The sequence below is a fragment of the Onychomys torridus genome, chromosome 14 (genome assembly GCF_903995425.1).
Source record: "Onychomys torridus chromosome 14, mOncTor1.1, whole genome shotgun sequence".
NCBI lineage: Eukaryota > Metazoa > Chordata > Mammalia > Rodentia > Cricetidae > Onychomys > Onychomys torridus.
Genome location: NC_050456.1, coordinates 23,950,468 through 23,973,774, shown reverse-complemented (window position 1 = coordinate 23,973,774; position 23,307 = coordinate 23,950,468). Strand labels below are relative to the sequence as shown.

Below are 23,307 nucleotides of genomic sequence, written 5' to 3'. Positions count from 1 at the left end.
GACTGAGGCAGAATGGACTTCCCAGAGACTGTCTAATATATGTGTGTGTGTGTGTGTGTGTGTATGTGTGTGTGTGTGTGTATGTATTGAAGCATCATACTGTGTTTCATAAGTAATATGCAATTATTATGTGCTAAGTAAAAACAAAATACAGGGATTTTTAAATGTCAAGTGTATGACTTGAATATTTTAAAGCCAGCATGATGGTATCGATAATTGCAACACTCAAGAGGCAGAGGCAAGCTAATGCCTGAATTCAAGACCCAGCCTAGTCTAAATAGCAAGTCAAGGTTACTCAGAGCCACATAGTAGTGAGTCCCTATCCCAGATAGATAGATATAGGTAGATAGATAAGAAAGAAAAATAGAGAAAAACTTAGACAAAACTGATCAAAACAAAACATAAATAGTGTCTATAGAGACTGTTAAGAGCTAATTAGCAATTACTGCTCTGGTAGAGGACCCAAATTTGGTTCCCAGCACCACATTGAGTATTTATAACTGCTTATATATAACTCAAGCTCAGAGATCCAGTAAGGGCACCTGCCCACATAGGTGTTTCTCACACACACACACACACACACACACACACACACACACACACCAACACCAACATTAAAAATAAAATAAATCTAAAAAACAGATTATATTGAAATAGCTTTTGGTATTCAAAAATCTGTAGAAACATTGTTATTTTGTGGCAAGGTTGTGTTTTTGTTAGACTGAGTCTCTTGTAATCGACCTTAAACCTGTTCTGCCAAGAATGACCTTGAGCTCCTGATCCTCTTGTCTTACCCTGTAAATTCGGGGATTACAGCCATGTGTCACAGTACTCGGTTCATGGTCAACTTTAATAAGTTTCCTTTCTGATGAATTATTAAGTAGAAAAGGATCACATGAACAACTACCTAATGGCTAGTCTTCAACAGCATTAATAGTGGTTGTACGACACTTGAGCAATACTGTATTCAGTCCACTAATGTCTTGTCACTATACCTTGTGTCTTTTTAATGAAGGCGTCATCTCTTTCAACATACAACATAGCAGAACAAGATTTTTCTTACTTCTTCCCCGATGATCCACCGACATTTATCTTCAGTCCTGCTAACAGACGGAGAGGAAGACCTCCCAAACGAATATCTCTTGGTCAGGTAGGTGCAAAAAGGCCAAACTACCCTTTAGCTGTTAATAAAACACCATTTCCAATCAAGGACATATTTGATTCCTGTTACACCTGTACCTGTAAGAATAACTGTTTAGTTCATATAAGAAAATTTGAATGCATGCTCCCTTGACAGCTGCTCAGCATTAAAATTTATGAAGTTTTCAGTATGATTTAAATGTTCTCAGGAGACAGATTTCATAGCAAGGTAGGAACAAGTGTACAGGCCATTACTAGGAAAAACCAAATAGAGTGAAGTATCCAGAGCCGGTCTGGCTAGAGGACTTGAAGGGAGCCTGAATTACACAGACAAGTTCTCAGTATGGGGTTTGGAGAGGAATGGCCCTTCTAGGCTCATCTATTTGAATGCTTTCTCATCAGGGACTGGTGACTAAGGTTTCCAAAGCCAGGCCAGGCCCATGTCTGTGTCTGTGCCTATGGATCTGGACAAGGCTCTCAGCTACTCTTGCAGAGTACCTGCATGCTCCCATGTTTCCTGCCTGGAACAGTGGCTAAGACATAGGGCACAAGGGTGGGAAGGGGTCTCCAGGCACACACAGTTATAAGAGACTCAGAGCATTCATTCCAGAGGGTTGGTAGTTCTTGGAGCATAGCAGATCTGTAAATGTACAGAGCGAAATAGTGAGCAGTGAGGCAGAATGTGTGTTCTTGAGGCTGCACTTTGTAAATCAAATGGTTCTAATATTCTTTTTCTATAATAATATCCAGTTTGTTTATGTAGTTACTGAAAGTAGACTTTAAACCAAAAGTGGTGGCCTAGACCCAAGCACACTGCAGTTTACTGCTGACTCGGTATGTAATGAGACAGAATGCAAGGTCAGTCTTCTTTTAGAGTGGAAAGAAGGGCAGTGTGAGATGAAAAACGAGTCAGTTCTGTGCTTACTTCCCAATTTGCCGTTATTTCTTTTAGCAGTAAAGAATTTTCCTTCATCTGGTTGTTGTCATTCCCCAACTCAAGACACTCTGAAAGTGTCTGCAAGTGGGCAAACTAATAGTGTGCAGTTCCTTCCCTCATTCTGTCCGTGCTGGTCTGTTCTTTCCTGTCGCTAATTCTGGATGGTTCACCGGCCAGCTTCCACGCTTCTAACACTAGCTTGGGAGTATTGAGTGTTAGCTCAGCTGCCTGTGCTGTAAAAGACGACGCAGGCAGATCTTCCCTGTCCCTGCTGAAAGGCTCCAGCGGAGGGTTCTCCTGTCCTTTCTTGTTCCTGTCCCTCTGGAGTTCTTTGTCCTGTCGTTGTAGGTGAAAGCTGTTCCTCCTGCTTCCGGATAACCTTCAGCATAGTGGCCAGTTAATTACTTTGCTTGGATTTCTCAGCTATTTGGAATTTCCACTAGAATTTAGCCATATTTGGAAGGCATTCCTTTAGAATATTGCACTTTAGCTGTTAAATCCTTTCTCATAGTTTATACTCCTTAAGATCTGACTTCTGGGCTGGAGGGATGGCTCAGAGGTTAAGAGCACCGACTGTTCTTCCAGAGGTCCTGAGTTCAATTCCCAGCAACCACATGGTGGCTCACAACCATCTGTAATGAGATCTGGCGCCCTCTTCTGTGTACATAATAAATAAATAAATGTTTAAAAAAAAAAAAAGATCTGACTTCCCTGACAAATTCCCTTCCCCATGAGGGAATGGCCCAAGTCTATCCTGTTTAACAATAATGTGATTTAGCACTGGTCTACCGTAGCGAGTACTCAGATATTACAGAGAATTGTGATGTTTTGTTACATTATGGTATGAAGTAATAAATGCATATTAAGGAGCCGAGTGTGGTGCAAGGGAGAGGCAGGGTGATTGCAGCAAGTCTGAGGCTAACCTGGCCTGTATAGAAAGTTCCAGGCCAGCAAAGGAGCTATATAGCAAGAATCCTGCCCCAAAATAAAATAAAAATTTGGCATTGCTTAATATTGACCACAAAAAAATTCTTCTGATGTGTCTTTCATATTTGATGTTTACATCATCTAGTTTATAAAGTAATCTTGAGGATTTTTCTAATGTATATTTTTTAAAGATTTATTTATTTATTACATATACAGAAGAGGGCACCAGATCTCATTACAGATGGTTGTGAGCCACCATGTGGTTGCTCAGAATTGAACTCAGGACCTTTGGAAGAGCAGTCGGTGCTCTTAACCTCTGAGCCATCTCTCCAGCCCTATTTTTTTTTTTTTTTTTTTTTGGCTCTTGATATATTACATAGTGTTCGATATTTTTCTAATTTATGTAAGTGTTGAGATTGACTCATGTTCTGCATATTACTATGATTATAGTAAAAGCAGAACTCATTCTAGTATTTTAAAAAGGTATAGTTGGCTAGGTGCTGGCAGTGCACACATTTAATCCCAGCACTCAGGAGGCAGAGGCAGGCAGATCTCTGTGAGTTCGAGGCCAGCCTGGTCTACAGAGTGAGTTCCAGGCCAGTCAGGGCTACACAGAGAAACCCTGTCTGGGGGGCTGGGGGAAGGTATAATTGGTGTGAGTTTTGTTGTTTTTTGCCAGGCTGGGCATTTGAACCCAGGGCTTTGGGATGCTTTATGTGCTAGGCAGGTACTCTACCCCTGAGCTACACCGGCAAGTCATGGTAGGGGCTTTTGATACTCTTTGTTTCTTACGAGGCGGCCTTGGCAGACCATCAGTTTACATAGTGTGACTTACCACTTGTTTCTTGGCTTATTTACTCTTTAGGAAAACAGCATTGCTAGTAAACAGACTATTGTAGGGTGTCGGAGCAAAGCCACCAAAGACAGAGACAAGCTTTGGAAACAAGAAGAAATGAAGGCACTAGGTGAGTTTGAACCTTCTCCCCAAACATTGTTCAAGGTGAAAAAAGAACATTTCTCTCTCTGGACCCAGTGAAGAAGAATATTCCTGAATGAGATAGATAGATATGTATTTTTAATTTGAAGTGTAAGCCCCTTCCCCAGATAACTGCCTTTTTCTTTGTTTCTTTTCTGAATGAGACTTCTCATCTCCTCAAAGTATATCCTATTCCCTAGTAGACTATTTAATGCTAGATTGAGCTGAAGTGGTTTCAGGATTTAGAAGCTGTTGGAGGCTGTTGTATCTTGAGTCACATAGCCTTTACAACACTGCCTCCCAGCTTGACGGTGCATCTGGAGCTTGTTCACATGAGAATTCCTGATGAATACGTATCTTACAAGTGGATTACTTGATCGCCATTCTCTGTACATGATCCAGTCCCTGTGCTTTCAAAGGCAGGGTGTGTTTGCTCTGGTGTGGGTAGCTTACTCTTTAATCCATTATCTACCAGCTAAACAAACAAAAAATGTCTGTTTGCCTGTATATGGTTTTAAATTTGACCCTCCCAACAGCTTTTGAAAAGGCTAAACTAAAGCGAGAAAAAGCTGATGCTTTGGAAGCAAGAAAAAAAGAAAAGGAAGATAAAGAGAAAAAGAGGGAAGAATTGAAGAAAATTGTAGAAGAAGAGCGACTGAAGAAAAAAGAAGAGAAAGAGAGACTTAAAATAGAAAGAGAAAAGGTATTCACTTGAGTGTGCATTAGCTGTAATTCTACATAGAGTACAGATTTGCATTCACATTTCTGAGTCTGTACTTAGACCCCTGATAAAAAATTAGTTTTTCTCCTTTTGCTTCAGAAATTTTAATGACTATATTTTAAGGTCAACATATTCCTGTGTGCTTCTACACTTCACAATCATGCCTGTGTAACTCCAGTTCCAGGGTTTTTTTGTTTTTGAGACAGCATCTCATATAACCAAGGATGACTCTAGGTACTGGAATTTCAAGTGTATGCCACCAAGACTTGTTTAAGGATCCAACACAGGATCCATAACTGGGCAAACACTATACTAGCTGAGCTTCCCAGCTTCCGTGTTTATTAACAGTTCTCAGGTGATGTTGACATTGACTAATACATATTTTATAATAATTTTTATTAACCTTTCTTGTTAGGAAAGAGAGAAATTACGTGAAGAAAAGCGAAAATATATGGAATACTTAAAGCAGTGGAGTAAACCCAGAGAAGATATGGAATGTGATGACCTTAAGGTATGAACGTGCAGTGTTTGACACAGATGTATTTAATTTGTTCTATGTGGCTTTGCTGAGCTGGGCATGGTGACACATGCGTTTAATTGGGAGTCAGAGACGGGTGGATGTATCTCTGTGAGTTTGAGGCCAGCCTGGTCTACATACTGAGACCCTATCTCAAGAAAAAGATTTTGGTGAATTTTTTTTCTTTTTTCTTCAGTGAGATGGGTCTCCTCACTATGTAGTCCAGGAAACCTGCAGCTCCTTCGTCTGTATCACTCATGCTGAGATTGTAGCCTGTAAGACACTGAGCCGAAATGTTTGTTTCTTGATAGAAGCATGTTTTCGTAGTGTTTAACTGACATGAAATAGCCAGTTGTACAGATGTTCTTTCTTGGCTTCCCTGGGTTCCATTGTTAGTTTGTCTTCATTAGCTGAGAATGCTGGAAGGTGTATATATATATATATATATACTAGGAGATTGTCAGAAATATACTTCAGCCTAAAGTTATTTTTTTCATTAAAGGAAATGTCCTTTCCTCATAGTTTGTTCCTGTGGACTGTGGTATAGTTAAACTAAGTTCCTAAGGTAAATGTGGTAACTGCCCAGGGCTGAGGCACTAATGCACATGGGACAGTTTGACTAGGTAAAGAATGTTAGGATATGTATTCCTTTAACTTTCCTGCACCTGGTTCACATATTCATTCCATGGGTTGTTTAACCTTACAGGAACTTCCAGAGCCAACTCCAGTGAAGACCAGGCTCCCTCCCGAGATCTTTGGTGACGCCTTGATGGTTTTGGAGTTCCTTAATGCATTTGGGGAACTCTTCGATCTCCAAGATGAGTTTCCAGAGGGAGTAACCCTAGGCAAGTACTCAAGTTACCTGTCGGCCGTGTGACAGTCAGAGCTTTACAAGCAAGCATCTCTCACAGTTCCTAGGGGCGTTGGAAATCTAATATAAGGAGGGATTTGAATCAAATTTAAAATTTTTATCCAATAAATTTAAGGTGCATGTAGAAAGCCTCCAAGACAGAATTGCATTGACATTCTTATTTTAATAAGAGTACATTGACCAACAGGGCTTTCAGATTTTTCAGTTTCTCCTTATAGATTAGTTTTAAGGCATGAAGCCTTAGGAATCAAGAGCATTTTAAGTAAACAAATTAGAAAGGAAACACTTGGTACCTATACAGTATTAGGATTCAAACTTGATAATGACCTCTCCTCTGCACTCCTGGGTAAACAACACCCATATAGCGCTCATGAACTGTAGAACAATAAGAATAAGTGTGTGTTTTGTTTGTTTATTTTGATTTTTGAGGCAGTATTACTATATAGCTCTTGCTGGCCCAGAAATTGCTGTGTAGACTAGGAGAACAGTCTGCCTTCATCTGTGGCAGTCCTGCCTCTGCCTCCAGATGTTAGGAAGAGGTGTGCATCTCCACAGCCGTCTGAAAGTGTATGTTTTCAGTGTGGCTAAAGTTGTGCCTCGGCTTTAAATCAGATGCTCTCTTGGTCCAGGAAGGCTATTTGACGTTCTTGAGCGCATTGGCTGTGTTGAAACCATATTTATTTTGGTTCAGACAGTAGGTGGATCCACTTTCATAAACAGATCCCCAGGAGGACAGTTGCACACACTGGTGTTGGGTGAATGTTTCTTATTTTCCAGTGGAGTTGTGTGTTCAGTCATGCCAGAACTGTAAATTCTTCTAAACGTTTTATTCGCAGAAGTGTTAGAGGAAGCTCTTGTAGGAAATGACAGTGAAGGCCCACTGTGTGAATTGCTTTTTTTCTTCCTGACTGCAATCTTCCAGGCCATGGCTGAAGAAGAGGAGGAAGTAGCCAAAGAGCAGGTCACTGGTGCCGACACCAAAGGTCAGAGTTCAGCGTCATTGCATTGTAAACTGTGCGGGACAATGATATCTCAGAACGAGCTTTCCTTGTGCAGTTAGGAAACATAGGTCTTCAGTTTTTCTGATACTAAGTCATGGTATTCTAGCAGCGCATTATTAGTTGTCTGTAACAGCCTCTGTGACAGTCTCCCTGAGTTAGTTGCCTTCCTTTTTGTTTCTTTATATTTCCCCTTGTCATTTAAAAGCATCTCCTGGCTGGTTTCTGTGTGATGTCCGTGTTGGTAAAACTCTCATTCCTACTTACTTTCAACGACAATACTATTGCTGATTTTATTGTAGATCTGACACTTTTCACACTGACATTTGAGGAAAATTATTATCTTGATAGTTTGAACTAGGAATTTTGTTCTTTAAATTCTATGCTTTTAAATATCCAGGGTCTATATATGGTATGTTAACACAGCAAAACTTTCTTGTAGAAAACATCTAAAAATACGCCAGGAGTCTTTTGAGCGCTGGACTGGTGTCCAGCTGTCTAGCCCATGTCCATTCTCAGATACACATCTCCTTTGACTTTCTTAGTAGACTGCCTCTAAACAGTATGTGTGGGTATGATCCCCTAGCATCACAGCACCCTGGGTTCACCAACACCCCTCAAAACTGGACATGGGAAAGCACACCCGTGTTGCCAGCACTTGGGAGGCAGAAGCAGGAGGATCAGAAGTGCAGGATCATCCTCGGCAATACCAGACTCAAGTCCAGCCTGGGATGCGTGAGACTTTTCTCAAATAAAACAACATGCTCACCGTTTTGTTTACTTCCCAGAATCAGAGGAAATGTTGACATTTATATATGTAAGATATTGATTATTCTGTGGACTCTGCCACACGAGATTATGGACTAGGATCTTGATTAAATAATGCTTCACTCTGTGTGTAAAAAATCTTAATAAGGAAGTCATCCTGGGAGATGTCTCAATGGCAGAGTGTTAGTGGACAAAGATGGGACTTCCTCCCGTCTGGTAATTTTTTTGGCCCTAGATGGTTTGGGTTCTGTACTTAGTCCCTGGATTAATAAGGTAGTGATAGATATGTATCTAGTGCTCCCTGCTGCCTTCTGACTCTGGTCTGAGTTGAAATGAAATGTACTCTCCAGGTCAAGGCGGTTTAGCAACATGACAACCCCCTTGTTCATCTTCGGTGATTAAGTCAGTCAGATGAAAATAGTCTACAGCCATTGTGTTGTATTAGCCAGTAACATCTTAGAGTCAGTGGTAAAGCTATGACGAGACAAAGCCCTGTTTAGTTCCAGCTTTTAAGAGATGAGGTTTTGCCAGTTTGGAAGTTCTAGTCCAAAAAGAAAAGTGGGTCCAGCAAGATAGCGTAGCAGATAAAAACACTTGCTGTGCAGGCCTGATGCTTAGAACCAGTGTGTAAACAGAACCAACATCCAGAGACGTTGTCCTCTGACCTCTGCATGCATGCATGCCTGCACTCTTACACATGTAAACACATGCACACAGGAATGTCATAATAAGGAAAATTATTTTTTCAAAAAGAAAGTAGAATGAAAAGGAAATGGTGTGAAAAATCAGTTAATGCAAAGGGAAAAAGTAGAAGCTGCTGGTCTTTGGGTTGCTGGTTTTTCTATGCAGGATTTGCTTGGTCTATACTTTCTTTTTCTTTCTTTTTTTTTATACTATGAGGGATGGACAGGAGGGAGGAATTAGGTTGATTTGTTTATTTATTTTTATTTTATGTGCATTGGTGTTTTGCCATGGGTGTCGGGTCCCCTGGAGTCACAGACAGTTGTAGCTGCCCCGTGGGTGCTGGGTATTGCACCGGGGTCCTTTGGAAGAGCAGCTGATGCTTTGAACTGCTGAGCCACCACTGCAGCCCCTGGTCTGTGCTTTCTATAACCCTGTCTTTCAACAATCTCAGACACAGAAATACAAATACAGAGTCCATCTCCGGGTAAATGCTTGATACCAGATTGAGGTTCCGTTTGAAATTATAAATGTTGGAAACTGGAAAACAGCAGCATTCCCCTCCCCCCTCCCTTTGCTGTTACTACTTGATTACGTATGGTCCGTCTTTCCTCTCCCATCTCTATAACAGAAAAGCTCTCTACAATCTTCCTGAAAGCAGTGAGATAGATAGAATTGATTTTTTTTTTTTTAAACTTCCACTTAACTGGCCTTACTGTGAAGGTATTTTCTGTAGTTTCTAATGAACACAAAATTGGGCAGAAGAAAATAGGATTTTGTATTAATGGTGAGAAAACTCAAATTCAAAAAGGTTATTTCCTGCCTTTCACAGAGACAGTGGGCGATGTAAAGCACATCACCCAAATGAGGAAGATAATATTTTTTCATTTCCCATGCAAAGAAACAGAGACAGAGCTAAAAGAAACATGGCTAATAGGGATGTGATGGATCACAAGTTTAGGCAGTCTGCTCTGTAACCCCATAATGACTATATTATATTATATTAAGAGGTAACAAAGTTAAAAAGCTAATTATTTGGGGTTTTTTTTTGTTTTTGTTTTGTTTTGTTTTGTTTTGTTTGTTTTTAGTGTTCCCCATATCTAATTTCATTAATCCTTGGGAATCTCTGTTTTTATATCAAATTATAGACATTTTGTCAGTTTTTAAAATCTTGTACTAACCATATCAGGTCCTATATTCCTGCCTTTAGTTTTTTGTTGCTGCTGCTGTTTAAGCTAGAATCTCTTATAACTCACGTTGGCCTTGAACTTGCTTTGTAGCTGAGGTTGACCTTGAACTGCCTCCTGCTTCCTACCTCTACTTTCGAAGTGCTGGGATCACAATCATGTTCTACCATAACCAGTTTCCTGTCTTTAGTTTTATACCACAAGCTTAAAATGCTTTGAAGGGCAAGAGCATCCTCATTAAACAGAAAAGTTGTGAGTCGTTGTCCCCCCACCACCACCACCCCATATCATTACTGAGTGTTGGAATTGTGTGTACCTCTTTGTACACACAATTAAATGATCTAGTAAGGGGCTGGAGAGATGGCTCAGAGGTTAAGAACATTGACTGCTCTTCCAGAGGTCCTGAGTTCAATTCCCAGCAACCACATGGTGGCTCACAACCATCTGTAATGAGATCTGGTGCCCTCTTCTGGTGCACAGGCATACATTCAGACAGAACACTATATACATAATTAATAAATAAATAAACAAATAAATAAATATCTAGTAAAGCTAGATATGGTGGCGTAAACCTTTAATCCCAGCACTTGGGAGGCAGAGACGGGAGGATATCTGTTTGAGGCTAGCCTAGTCTACAGAGCTCAGTGCTAGGACTATATAGAGAGACCCTGTCCTAACCCCACTCCCCCAAATCTAATAAATGTAACTGCTTCATACAGTTATGCTGGATACAGTTCAGCCAGGTGATGCTGAACAAATTCTAAAGAGGTACCTGGAGTTCTCTAGAGTGCCACGTGGTAGACAATTCAGTTTAAGAACGCACATTTTGAGCTGGAGAGATGTCTCAGCAGCTAAGAGCACTGGCTGCTCTTGCAGAGGACCCTGGTCTGAACTGCAGCACCCACATAGAGGCTAACAACTGTCTGTAACTCCAGTTCCAGGGGATCTTACACCCACTTCTGGCTTCCTTCAGCACGTGTACATACATGGTACACAGATGTGCACTAAGGTGCACACACTCATGCACTTTTTTTTAAATGTAAATACGTATTTTCACATGTCATTTTATGTAATATATAAAACAATCATTCTGTTAATGGTTAATTTCTTCCTTTTTTTGTTTTTTGATTTTTGTTTTTTCAAGACAGGGTTTCTCTGTGTAGTTTTGGTGCCTGTCCTGGATCTCACTCTGTAGATCAGGCTGGCCTCGAACTCACAGAGATCTGCCTGGCTCTGCCGCCCAAGTCCTGGGATTAAAGGCGTGCGCCACCACCGCCCGGCAATGGTTCATTTCTTAAGGCTTCTGTAGCCTCTGTTCTGAAATGATGATTTCCTCTAGATGGTAGAGATTGGACATGATAATGTCTACTAAGAACGAGATCTAGCACACTTGTGTGTCTCTGTCAGGAAGTATGGGTAATTATAGTGCCTATTAGTGTTAAATTTGTTGTGGCTTTATATATAAATGAAAAAATGTGAAGTTTTAGGTCTTGTATTTCTCTGGTAGGAAAATATATTTGGGTTAGGTCTGGTAGATGTGATTTCAGCATGTGCACTAAATTTAATCAGGGAATTTCTGTTTATGCTTTGCGTCTTAACATCTGTAATTGTGATTAGACTTGACCCCAGGATTGCCTTTTCCTAGGAAATGGTAGCCACTTTTCACTAAGGTTCACTTAGTCACTGGAAGTGTTGCTCAGTGAAGCATGTTAAGAGTGTTGTGCAAGCAGAAACGGACAAACTTGAGTCCTGGTGGGAGCGCAGGAGGAGAGTGACAGGATGATGGGCAGGAGGAGAGTGACAGGATGGATGATGGGCAGGAGGAGAGTGACAGGATGGATGATGGGCAGGAGGAGAGTGACAGGATGGATATGGGCAGGAGGAGAGTGACAGGATGGATGATGGGCAGGAGGAGAGTGACAGGATGGATGATGGGCAGGAGGAGAGTGACAGGAGGGATGATGGGCAGGAGGAGAGTGACAGGAGGGATGGGTAGAATTCTCACCTCCTTACATCAAACAAAGGATCCTCTTATGTTGAGCTTCTAACTAGAATTTCTTCTAGACTCAACCCTTTAAGAAAAAAGCTCAGATGAACTGAGTTGTCTAAAGGATGTATTTTAGCAGTGCTAAAGCCAGAATATGGCCTGCTGTTTGAATACCTTAAAACACAGCTCTGTAGCCGCAGGCGAGCTGGTTTATCTGGTCTTGTTTATCTGTATATTATAATTGGGAAGAATTGTTTATATGATGCTTATATATTTGCACCAGTAGATTTGCAGTTTGGTTCTACTGTAACCTAAACAGTTTTCAGAGCTAAAGCAATTCTTTTAGAAAGTATAGGGAGATCTTTCCCATATTTAATGAAAAGGATGAATAATTGATAGCAGTGCTGGCTTTTAAAGTTGTTTTGGCAATTTTTTTCTAGGCCAATTTTGTGATGGTTACAACCTATGCTTTGTTATGATTCAATCTTAAGATGTTTATAAGATTGTATATATATCTTTACTCAGCTTTCCAAGCAGACTTTCTAAAGTTACATTGAAAGAGTGATTTCTTTTAATTCTAAAATACATTTTGCCATTTTTGGAATATGTAAATGCATCTTGTTGGTAATTTGGAAATTGTCTTCTGTGTGCTCTATAAGGAAATGTTAGTGTACAGTCTGTGTTCCAGGATCTGTTGCTGTAGGTGGAGACCAAGAGAATGTGAATGATGCTGTGATGTGCGTTGGTTCTTCTGAGGTCCCTGAATGTTAAGCTGTGCGCTGTTTCTTTCATCGTTAGAAGGGCATTCTTCCCAAATATTCTTGCACTAGAATAAAGTATTTATTTCCTTAAAGATTTATCAGAGGCTTTGGATGAAGATGCAGACCCCACAAAATCTGCACTGTCTGCAGTTACGTCTGTGGCCGCTGCATGGCCACAGTTACACCAGGGTATGTGTGGGCCTTTTTGTTGTTGTTTTTTTGGTTTGGCATTTTATTTTAATTTATTAAGGTACATTTACATTGCTGAGTATTCCTTGTTTATTTTCTAAATGACTGTTTTATTTTTAACAATATAGGCTGCAGTTTGAAAAGCTTGGATCTTGATAGCTGCACTCTTTCTGAAATCCTCAGACTGCACATCTTAGCTTCAGGCGCTGATGTGACATCAGCAAATGCAAAGTACCGATATCAGAAACGAGGAGGATTTGATGCTACAGATGATGCCTGCATGGAGCTTCGATTGAGCAATCCCAGTCTGGTGAAAAAACTGTCCAGCACTTCTGTGTATGATTTGACACCAGGTAAACTCAAGTTGGAATTTTTCGAATCTGCTTCCTTCTTACCCATCTCTTTTATCCAGAAAACTAACAAGCCAGCAAGATACCCCAGAGGATAAATCAGTCATTAAAGAAAATAAAGGGCTGGGCGGTGGTGGCACACGCCTTTAATCCCAGCACTTGTGAGGCAGAGGCAGGCGTATCTCTGTGAGTTCGAGGCCAGCCTGGGCTACAGAGTGAGTTCCAGGAAAGGCACAAAGCTACACAGAGAAACCCTGTCTTGAAAAACCAAAAAAAAAAAAAAAAAAGAAAGAAAGAAAGGAAAGAAAAGAAAGAAGTCCATTTTATTGTTAGGGTCATTTGGTTGATTGGGTTTGTTTCATTTTGAGGCAGGATCTCACTATGTAGCCCTGGATGTCCTGGAACTCACTGTGGTAGATCACTGGCTTTGAACTCACAAAGATCTGCCTGTCTCTGCCTCCCAAATGCTGGCGTTAAACACATGTGCCACCACATCTGCTATTCCTTGTTTTTTCTTAGGCATCTTGTCGTGGAGTTACAAATTAAAAACTGTCAAATGCTGTTCCCCCTTTTCTCATTGATAACACAGAAATTATGCATTTTGGCAGGAGAAAAAATGAAGATTCTCCACGCTCTCTGTGGGAAGCTCCTGACCCTGGTCTCTACTAGGGATTTCATTGAAGATTACGTCGACGTATTACGGCAGGCCAAGCAGGAGTTCCGAGAGCTCAAGGCGGAACAACATCGCAAAGAGCGAGAGGCCGCGGCTGCTCGGTAAGCAGTGCTCACTCTCGCTGGCGCTCTTGTGGGGGCACAGCACCGGCTTGTGCTGACATGGGGTGCTTCTCCCCAGCCTGGGGTGGGCTTCCCCAGCACTGTTTGAAGTAGCATTTGGAGCACTGTCTGTAAAGACGCGAAGCTTTGTGAAGTGTCTTTGTCAGGTGGGCTGTACCTTTTGACTTTCAGAATCCGTAGACGGAAGGAAGAAAAACTGAAGGAACAAGAACAGAAAATGAAAGAGAAACAAGAAAGGCTGAAGGAGGGGGAGCAGCGGAGGCCAGCTGCAGACCTCGGGTATGGCTGGAGTCTCACTCCTGTGGCTTTGATTTTTCAAGACAGGGTTTCTCTGTGTAGCTCTGGCTGTCCTAGAACTCGCTCTTAGACCAGGCTGGCCTAGAACTCAGAGATCCGCCTGCCTCTGCCTCTCGAGTGTTGGGAAAGACGTGCACCACCACCACCCGGCACCTTTTCTCTTTAATTAGTGTCGTAAATGATAACTTTCTAGAAAAGTTTCAGTGGGTCGTTTTTAACCAGTTATATTTCTTGCCTAAGTGATTCATTTCTTTCTCCCCTCCACAGCCGCCAGCAACATAGGTGCACACTATTTCACAGTCCTAAGCCTTACAGAGGGATTGGGGTTGATTTCTGCCATCCTTGGTAAATGCCAAGATAGCCTCAAACATGAATGAATCCCCTGCCTCTGCTTCCCAAGTGTTAAGATTATAGGCATATGCCACCACACCTATTCCTAACAGTATTGGTAAATTGTGAAAAGTAACAACGTAGCATTTATCGTGTGCTAAAAGTGTAAACAAAGAGGTCCACATCTTCTGCATCTCTACAGGTTTTACCTAGCCATAATTAGAAAGGCAGTTCTGTTATCTACTACAATACAGATGAACTTTGAAAACATTTGTGCTAAATTAAATAAGGTAGAAAATAAGTATGTAGTGCTGGGGACAGTGGGGAAATGGCTGTTAATGAATAAGAAGTTTTTCTGTCAGAATAATTAAAATATTACAGAATTAGTGTTGGCAGTTGCATGATGTCCTAATCACTGTTCTGTTCCTGTGAGGAGACACCATGACCAAGGTGACTCTTAGAAAAGCAAGTGTTGGATTGTGGGCTGCCTTCCAGTTTCCAGGGGTTAACCCTCTTCATCATGGTGGGAAGCAGGCGAGCACGGTACTTGAACAGTAGCTGAGAGAAAGACAGCCCTAGGCGGCTTGCTCTTTTGAAACCTTGAAGCCTACCCACAGGGACACACCTCCTAATCCTTCCCTAAACAGTCTCCGGACTAGAGAGTAGACACTCAAATATATGAGCCTGTGGGGGCCATTCTCGTCCACACTACCACAGGCAATCTTGTAAATGTGCTAAAAACATCACTAAGCTGTACCTTTGAAATGGTGGTTTTTCTTTTTTATAAGAAGAGATTGTTTATTTTGTTTTTTTAAAACTGGTCTTTCTTCATAGCCCTAGCTAGCTATGCACCACTGTGCCCAGTTTAAATGGTGGAATTCACTCTAAAGTTCCTATAATTTTAGTTTAAATTCAGGCAACATAAACATAATGGAGTAGCAGCAGGTTGTGTGCATTCCACCCACTTAGGGTATCTGGAGTATATGGTACTACTTCCCCTGGAGTTTGTCTCTCTACTTCTTCCCTACTCGGAGCCATTATCACCACGTAGCCAGCCCCGAGCATAAAGGAACCTACAACATTATCCACTTTCTCAGCTAGATCACCGTCAGCATGCTCTCTAGTCACCTTTCCTGTCTCTAAACTCACTTTGGAGAGTTGCCCCAGCAGCACCTGGTACTCAATACCATCTGTAACTCCAGTTCCTGGGATCCAAGCCCTCTTCTGGCCTCCACAGGCACCAGGAGCATACATGGTACACATATATACACACAGGCAAAACACTTACATGTGCTCATATATACACGCACGCAAAACACATAGACATGAAATATATAAATGCAAATCTTCACTTTGCCCGGTGCTCTAGGGCCAAGCATGGTTTAACTGGTTTTTCTCGTCCATATCTGAGTCACTCCTCCTGTACTCTCTCAGGATTTTAAGCTCATTCCTTTTCCTTTCAGGGAGGAAGGACGGGAAGATTTTGACACTAGTACTGAGAGCAAAGAAACAGAGCGGAAAGACCTGGACCCTGATGTGGTTACTGAGGATGAGGAAGACCCCGGGTCCCAGAAAAGGAGCAGAAGAGGTATCTATCGGTCAGGTCATTTATGGCAGGATTGTTTGTTTCTCAGCTAGGTCTTGATTCAGCCTTATTCAGGCCGGCCTTAAACTATGTAGCCAGAACTGACCTCGAACTCCTGATTTTTCAGGCTTCCATTTCTGAGTGAGATTTAGGTAGATGCTACATGAATATATCTGTGTGGTGTCTTAAACATCTGCCTTATAGCTCATGATGAGTTGTAAAAATGACCAGTTTGTTATAAAATGATGTTGCAAAAAACATAGCTGTATCTATGGGATTGTTTTGTATTTCATCAAGACAGACTTGACTAGAACTTACTTTCTTTTCTTTTTTCTTTTTACCTCCCAAGTCAAGGTTTTTCTGTGTAGTCTTGGTCATCCTGGAACTGGCCTCAGACTCAGAGATTCACCTGCCTCTACCTCCCAAGTGCTGGGATTGAACCATTATGCCTAGCATAGATCAGTGTTTCCTAACTTCCAATGTTATTTGAGAGGTTGGTGGCAGTTTGAGACAGGGTCTCACTTTGTAGCCCTGGCTGGCTTGGAACTCACTGTGTAGACCAGGCTAGCCTCACCTATCTCTGCCTTCTGAGTAACTTCTTCCAATTTTAGTTAGCAAGTTTTATTAAATCTAGTTTTACTTTATAATGTATTAAAGCAGTGTGCAGGCCTAAACACAAAGATCTCTCCTTGTGTCTTTACAATGCCCAAGAGGAAGAGGAGGTCCAGTGTGTCCTGTTCTTAGCACCCAAACTCAGGTCAGTTAAGGCCCCAGCTGCAGATACAGCCACTGTAAGGACTTGGGCTTCAGTCTAGGAATCTGAAAAACACAGTCCAGTCCACAACACAGTAAATTGTGGTTAGCTCTGTGTCTCAGTGTCTTGTATTTTCTTTCTTTCTTTCCTGTTGTTTCAAGACAGGGTATCCCTGTGTATCCCTGGTTGCCCTGGAACTTACTCTGTAGACCAGACTAGCCTCAAATGCAGAGATTCATCTACCTCTGTCTCCTAAGTTGCTGTTACCGCAGCCCGGCATGTCTCATATTTGTTTAGTGAAAATGTAAAATACAATGAAGCTGAGTGTGATGGCAGAGTCCTTTAAGAGCTCAAGGCAGGTGGATCTCTCTGAGCTCCAGGCCAGCCAGGTCTATATAATGGGGCCCCTTTTCAAACAATAACAGCAACAAAATCCAAAGAAACCAAATAAATAAGATACAATGATATATTTCATTTCAACACAGGGAAAGCAGGACACAATGGAGTTAAGCAGTGTGTGAAGCAGGAAGAGATGAGCTGCTGTATAAAGCAGGAGCCCCTCCCTGCTGATGCGGAGGCAGCCGTGAGGCAGGAGCACCAGCAGAAAGAGAAGGAACTCCTCGACAAGATCCAGAGCGCCATCGCCTGTACCAATATCTTCCCTTTGGGGCGAGACCGCATGTACAGGCGGTACTGGATTTTCCCCTCTATCCCTGGCTTGTTTATAGAAGAAGACTTCTCAGGTCTCACGGAAGACATGCTATTGCCTAGACCTTCATCATTTCATAATAATAGCGCACAGTCTCATGATCCTCAGGTGTCTGTTAAAACTGAAGAGTCCTTCATGTCTGAATCTACCTCCAGCCTTGACCAAGGTCCATTCGACGATTCTGTACTGCTGCCAAAACCAGTGCGTAAGCCAAATCGGTGGTGCTTTTACAGCTCTCGGGAGCAGCTAGACCAGCTTATTGACGCTCTCAACTCCAGAGGGCACAGAGAAAGTGCCCTAAAGGACACCCTGCTGCAGGAGAAGAGCAGGATTTGTGCGCAGCTGGCCCACTTTTCTGAAGAGAAATTCCACTTTTCAGGTAAATTCTTGTTTGTTTATTTTTTTATTTTATTTTTTGGAGTCAAGTTCTCCTTGCATATTCCAGGCTGTCCTGGAACTCACTGTAGACCAGGCTGGCCTTGAAACCACAGAGATCTGTCTGCCTCTGCCTCCCGAGTGCTGGAAGTGCCACCATGCCCAGCTTTCATTGTGGGATTTTTTTTTTTCCTGTTTCTCTTCCTATATTCCTAATCATTGAGGATTAAATCTATATCAAACTGTTACATATATGTTAAAATATGTTAGGTTTCATTTTGACCTGCTTTTAGTTTGCAAATCATAGTGTGGGCATAGAGTTCTTTATACAGACAAGATTCACAAAATGTCTTTATGTTGTTTGGATCATGAGGAACCATCTATAGTGTAAGAGGGTCTTCTCATTCCTTGTCCTTATTCAGCTTTGCATTATTGTAACAAAACAACTTGAGGGAAAGCAACCCAGGTGTAAAATTACTTTATCATGTGGTAACTTTAACACTCAGGGAACTGCTAATTTGTTTCCCAAAGCAGCTACACTTATTTTCCCACCCATGGTGTATGAAGGTAAACATTCTATATCAGCCATCCTCAGGGGTGTGAATCCTCACTGGGGAGAATCTATTTGTATATTTTCCTTTAAAGAAATGTCTGCACATATTTGCCCATTTTGCCCAGTAAATGGATTATTTATCTTTTTGTGTCTATTATATGTCTGTTTCTATTTATGTGTGTTAGATGTCTTTATTGTAAGAGTTCTTTGTATGGTCTGGATACAATGTAATGACTAGTTTCATGTCAGCCTGATACAACAAGTTAGTGTCATCCGGGAAGAAAAAGTCTTGCCTCCATGGGGTTGGCCTGTCGGGAAGTCTGTAGGGCTTCTTGATTGATGATTGATGTTAGAGGGCCCATCTCACTGCAAGAAGTGCCATGCCTAGGGAGCTGGTCCTGGAGGGTAAAAAAAACAGGTTAAGCAAATCATGAGGAGGAAGCCAAGAAGCAGCAGTCTTCCTTGGCTTCTGTTTCAGTTCCTACCTCCAGGTTCCTGACCTGAGAGTTGTAAGGTGAAATAACCCTTTCCTCCCCAAGCTGCTCTTGGCCATGGTGTTTATCACTGCAACAGAAACCCTTTCCCGGATTTATGGTTGTTGCTATTGAGGATTTGTGGTGCTTTCTTGTCAATTTTCTCAAAATCATGTCATATCTTCTTTGTACGGAGAAAGTCTTAATATAAGAGATATTTGATGGTTGTTCCAGACAAACCTCAAGCTGATAGCAAGCCTATTTCTTCTCGGGGGCGATCTTCCAATGCATGGGACACATCACAGATGTCTGCAGAGAGGCAGCTGGAGCTGCGGCTCAGAGACTTTCTCTTGGATATTGAAGACAGAATCTATCAAGGGACATTAGGAGCAATCAAGGTTTGTCCCTTCTGATGTTTATAACTTAGCGAGAATGTTTAAATATTTCTAGATGTTTTATATTTTCATCAGATGTTGAAATATATAAGGATATCTCCTTCCTTAACCAACTCCTGCTTTCTCTGCTTAGTCAGGTCAGTTGGTTGTCCCCCAGCTAATGGGGCCTCATACATACCCGGCGGTGACTCCAGCGAAGTGCATCTCCAGCTGCTGGTCTAACACTGCAGCCTGGATTGCCTGAACTCTCCATCCAAGTGCTGGAATTACAGGCTCTCACCATCATGCCTGTGACATACTCTCTGTTCATGTCTTCACCACCATTTGTCATTTTTACTGTGGCCAACTTAGTCATTTATAAAGGGCTGCGAAGATAGATGGCTCAGCTGTTAAGAGCCCTGGCTGTTCTTCCAGGATCTGGGTTTAATTAGTGGTAGCTCACAGCCTTCTGTAATTCCATTCCCAGAGGACCTAACTCTCTCCTGGTCACCATGGCCATTGAACATTTAAGTGGTGCATACACTTACATACAGATGAAACACTTCATACACTTAAATTTAAATTTTAAAAAATTGTTTATAGCTAGGCATGTTGACACATGCCTTTAATCCCAGCACTTGGGAGGCTGAGGCAGGTGAATCTGTGAGTTTGAGGCCAGCCTGGTTTACAAAGTGAGCTCCAGGACTAGCCAGAGCAACATGGAGAGAACCTGTTTTTAAAAAAAAAAAAAATTTGATTATAAAACTCACACCTATATTCCCAGCACTTTAGAGGTTGAAGCAGGAGGATCACCATGAATTCAAAGCCAGTTTGGGCTTCTCTCTCTCTCTCTCTCTCCCCCCCCCTCTCTCTCTCTCTCTCACACACACACACACACACACACCCCTCCCTCTCACACCCACACACATGATTTTTAAAAATAAACTTAGCCGGGCAGTGGTGGCGCATGCCTTTAATCCCAGCACTCGGGAGGCAGAGCCAGGCGGATCTCTGTGAGTTCAAGGCCAGCCTGGGCTACAGCACAAGATCCAGGAAAGGCACAAAGCGACATAGAGAAACCCTAGTCCTCTTGCCTTGACCTCCTGAGTGCAGTAACCGTGTTTTCTTAGATGCCTTTTGATTCATCTCTTCTAGAATATACATAAATTAATCTTACCATATAAGGAATGCCTTTTAGGAGTAATGTGTTCTCATAATTCCGAGTTAATAAATTTGGGTTTCGTTACAGGTTACAGATCGACATGTCTGGAGATCCGCCTTAGAAAATGGACGATATGAGCTGTTAAGTGAGGAAAACAAAGAAAATGGAGTAATTAAAACTATGAATGAAGATGTAGAGGAGATAGAAATTGAACAAGCAAGGGTCATAGTGAGAGACAGGTACAAAGGCTTCTCTGAAGTAATGGTCAGTTCCTGCTTGCCCCTGTAGTCTGTTTGGGTTTTTAGGAAATGTTAATTTCATTCTGTTATTACTATTTGGGGCAGGTGTTTGCATGTGTGGAGAGCAGAAGTTAGTGTCTCCTAGCCTTCACTAAGACTGGGCCTCTTCTTGAGTCTAGAGTTCACTAATTCAGCCAGGCTAGCTAGGCAGTGAGCTGCAGGCCCCTGCCTGTCTCATGCTGCCATGTCTTCCTTTTGATGTTGGTACTGCAAATGTGAACTGTGGTCTCCTGCTTGCGTGGCAGGTAAACGTGCTTGTTTGCAGTCTCCTATGTGGAGACAGAAATAGGTACAGAAGAACTGGCCAGAAACTTAGAGACCAGTACACAGTACACAGCAGGGCAGAAAACAACAAGAGGGGTCCTGCCTTTCAGCAAGGTGGAAGGGGAGAAGTGACTATCACAAGTTACCCTCTGACTTCTATATGTGTACTGTTGCTGTTGTTTTTGCTCTTTTGTGAGGCCCACCACCCACCCACCTCCCAAATAAATCACACACGGAGGCTTGTTTCTTGCCATCTTTTTCTTATCTTTAACTGTCTAGCCTCTGGGCTTATACCTTTCTTCTTACTCTGTGGCTGGCTGTGTGGCTTTGTGGCCGGTCCCTGGAGTCCTCCTCCTTCTCTAGCTCCTTCTTCTTTTCTCCTCCCAGATTTCTCCTTCTATCTATCCTCTCTGCCTGCCAGTCCCGCCCATCCTTTCTCCTGCCTTGCTGTTGGCCATTCAGTTCTTTATTAGACCATCAGGTGTTCTAGACACAGAGGTAAACAAATGCAACATAAACAAAAGTAACACACCTTAAAACAATATTCTACTACAGCGCGCTGCCACCACCTGGCACTTGTAGCTATTATCAAGAGATTGCCTCCTTCCTAAAGACTAGGATGAAAATTACCATGTCTAAATGACAGTTGATTAGTCTAGTGTGACACCTTTCCATTGTGGCCTGTTGGAACCTTTCCCTAGGGACTGACAAACATCTTTTGTTTTTTGGGGGTTTTTAGTTTTATTTTGTTTTGGTTTGGTTTTTTGTTTGCTTTTTGTTTTTTTCTCAAGACAGGGTTTCTCTGTGTAGTTTTGTGCCTTTACGAGAACTCACTCTGTAGACCAGGCTGTCCTTGAACTCACAAAGATCCGCCCGCCTCTGCCTCCTGAGTGCTGGGATTAAAGGCGTGCGCCACCACCGCCCGGCTTTTGTTTGTTATTTAATAATATTCTACAACAGAGGACACTCTCACAACTCAGTAAGTGAGTAAATTCTGAGGTGGGCTAGGATGTAGCTCAGAAAAACAAAACCAAACAAACAGAAAGTACTCTAGGAAGTTTGCTGTGGGGAAGCTGATGTGCAGAGGCTGGAAGTCTGGAGGTTGACATCTCCTGAGGAAGGGAAGTTAGTTACAAGGTTCTTACCCAGTAGCTGAAGCAGAGCAATAATAACAGACTGCCAAGATCCATAGGCTGGAGGTCTGCCGCCCTCAGCTCTCTGAAATTTCCCCAGAAGCCTCCCCTGCTTGACTAGGTACCCTTCTGTCCTAAGTGAACCTCTGCAATTCGTTCACTCAAATGCTATGGCATGAGCACACATGCATATACACACACACATAAATAAACTTTGCGAGAGTGAGTAGTTCCAAGTTTCACCTAATGTGATTTTCAGTACCATAAACTGTTTTTATTTTAATTGTAGACTTTGGGGGATTAAAACAGAAACTCCAAGTACCATCTCAACTAATAGCAGTACACCACAGTCGGTGAGCAATGTGGTTCATTATCTGGCCATGGCCCTCTTCCAGATAGAACAGGGCATTGAGCGGCGTTTCCTCAAAGCTCCGCTTGGTAAGTATCTTCTTATTACAAAATACTAGTTACAGTTCAATGATTAGAAATTACCTCATTGGAACTGTATGGGCTGACATAATGAAATTGACAGGCTTCATAGAATGAGCTTGAAATTGTTTTTGATTTTTAAAAGATAAGCTTTTCAGGTAAGATGTATCTTAAATAATGCATAGATACTGCTTCCTGGCTTATTCTAAGCATTGTTCTAGTGAATGTTTTAAAAAAACTATTTCTTTTTGTGTGATGTTTCAAAAATACTGTCAAACTCTATTATCCAGACTTGAAATAATATAAATTATATAAAAACAGCATTTTTTAAGTGACTTAAATTTTTTTGTTGCTGATTTAAATCTTCATCACTTGAAGATTTGTTTTAAAAATATGCATTACCCAAGAAACTTTAAGTTAGAAATATAAAGTGTTAGGACTATAGATGATGATTTGTTCTACCGTGTGTGTGTGTGTGTGTGTGTGTGTGTGTGTGTGTGTGTGTGTGTGTGTGGTGGAGATTGTACCCAGGACTTCATGCCTGCTAGGCAAACTATCACTGAGCTACAGTTTGTAGTTAGAATGAAAGAAATAATACTAGCTACTGTTTTGGGCTATTTATGCAATTAATAGACTTTCTAGGGCCAGCCTAAGAACCTAATTATTATGTTTTCAGAAAATACGAATTTCAAATTTGTCTTCTTCAGGCTTTAAGTTAATTCATCATGTTAGTCAGATATGATAACGCATGCCTTTAATCCTAGC

The 23,307-nt window shown here is 41.7% G+C and overlaps 1 protein-coding gene and 1 long non-coding RNA gene across 4 annotated transcripts in view; one reads left to right on the top strand and one right to left on the bottom strand.

Annotated features, from left to right (window-relative positions):
- Positions 1 to 23,307, top strand: part of Baz1a (bromodomain adjacent to zinc finger domain 1A) — an 82,378-nt gene that overhangs the window by 43,216 nt on the left and 15,855 nt on the right. The window contains exons 6-20 of one of the 2 annotated variants that reach the window (XM_036205538.1): positions 1,016 to 1,150; positions 3,870 to 3,969; positions 4,517 to 4,683; positions 5,117 to 5,212; positions 5,925 to 6,063; positions 6,926 to 7,072; positions 12,565 to 12,660; positions 12,789 to 13,013; positions 13,619 to 13,784; positions 13,977 to 14,084; positions 15,896 to 16,020; positions 17,257 to 17,859; positions 19,116 to 19,279; positions 20,505 to 20,656; positions 22,403 to 22,551. In XM_036205538.1, coding sequence (XP_036061431.1) covers positions 1,016 to 1,150; positions 3,870 to 3,969; positions 4,517 to 4,683; positions 5,117 to 5,212; positions 5,925 to 6,063; positions 6,926 to 7,072; positions 12,565 to 12,660; positions 12,789 to 13,013; positions 13,619 to 13,784; positions 13,977 to 14,084; positions 15,896 to 16,020; positions 17,257 to 17,859; positions 19,116 to 19,279; positions 20,505 to 20,656; positions 22,403 to 22,551 — 2,572 coding nt within the window. The remainder of the gene's footprint in view (positions 1 to 1,015; positions 1,151 to 3,869; positions 3,970 to 4,516; positions 4,684 to 5,116; positions 5,213 to 5,924; positions 6,064 to 6,925; positions 7,073 to 12,564; positions 12,661 to 12,788; positions 13,014 to 13,618; positions 13,785 to 13,976; positions 14,085 to 15,895; positions 16,021 to 17,256; positions 17,860 to 19,115; positions 19,280 to 20,504; positions 20,657 to 22,402; positions 22,552 to 23,307) is intronic. The other variant, XM_036205539.1, reaches the window with a different exon arrangement.
- LOC118595201 overlaps positions 18,016 to 23,307 on the bottom strand; it is a 39,215-nt gene continuing 33,923 nt past the window's right edge. Inside the window, exons 4-6 of one of the 2 annotated variants that reach the window (XR_004946487.1) lie at positions 20,433 to 20,555; positions 19,122 to 19,251; positions 18,016 to 18,806 (exon numbers count right to left, since the gene is read on the bottom strand). This is a non-coding gene — a long non-coding RNA (uncharacterized LOC118595201). The remainder of the gene's footprint in view (positions 18,807 to 19,121; positions 19,252 to 20,432; positions 20,556 to 23,307) is intronic. The other variant, XR_004946486.1, reaches the window with a different exon arrangement.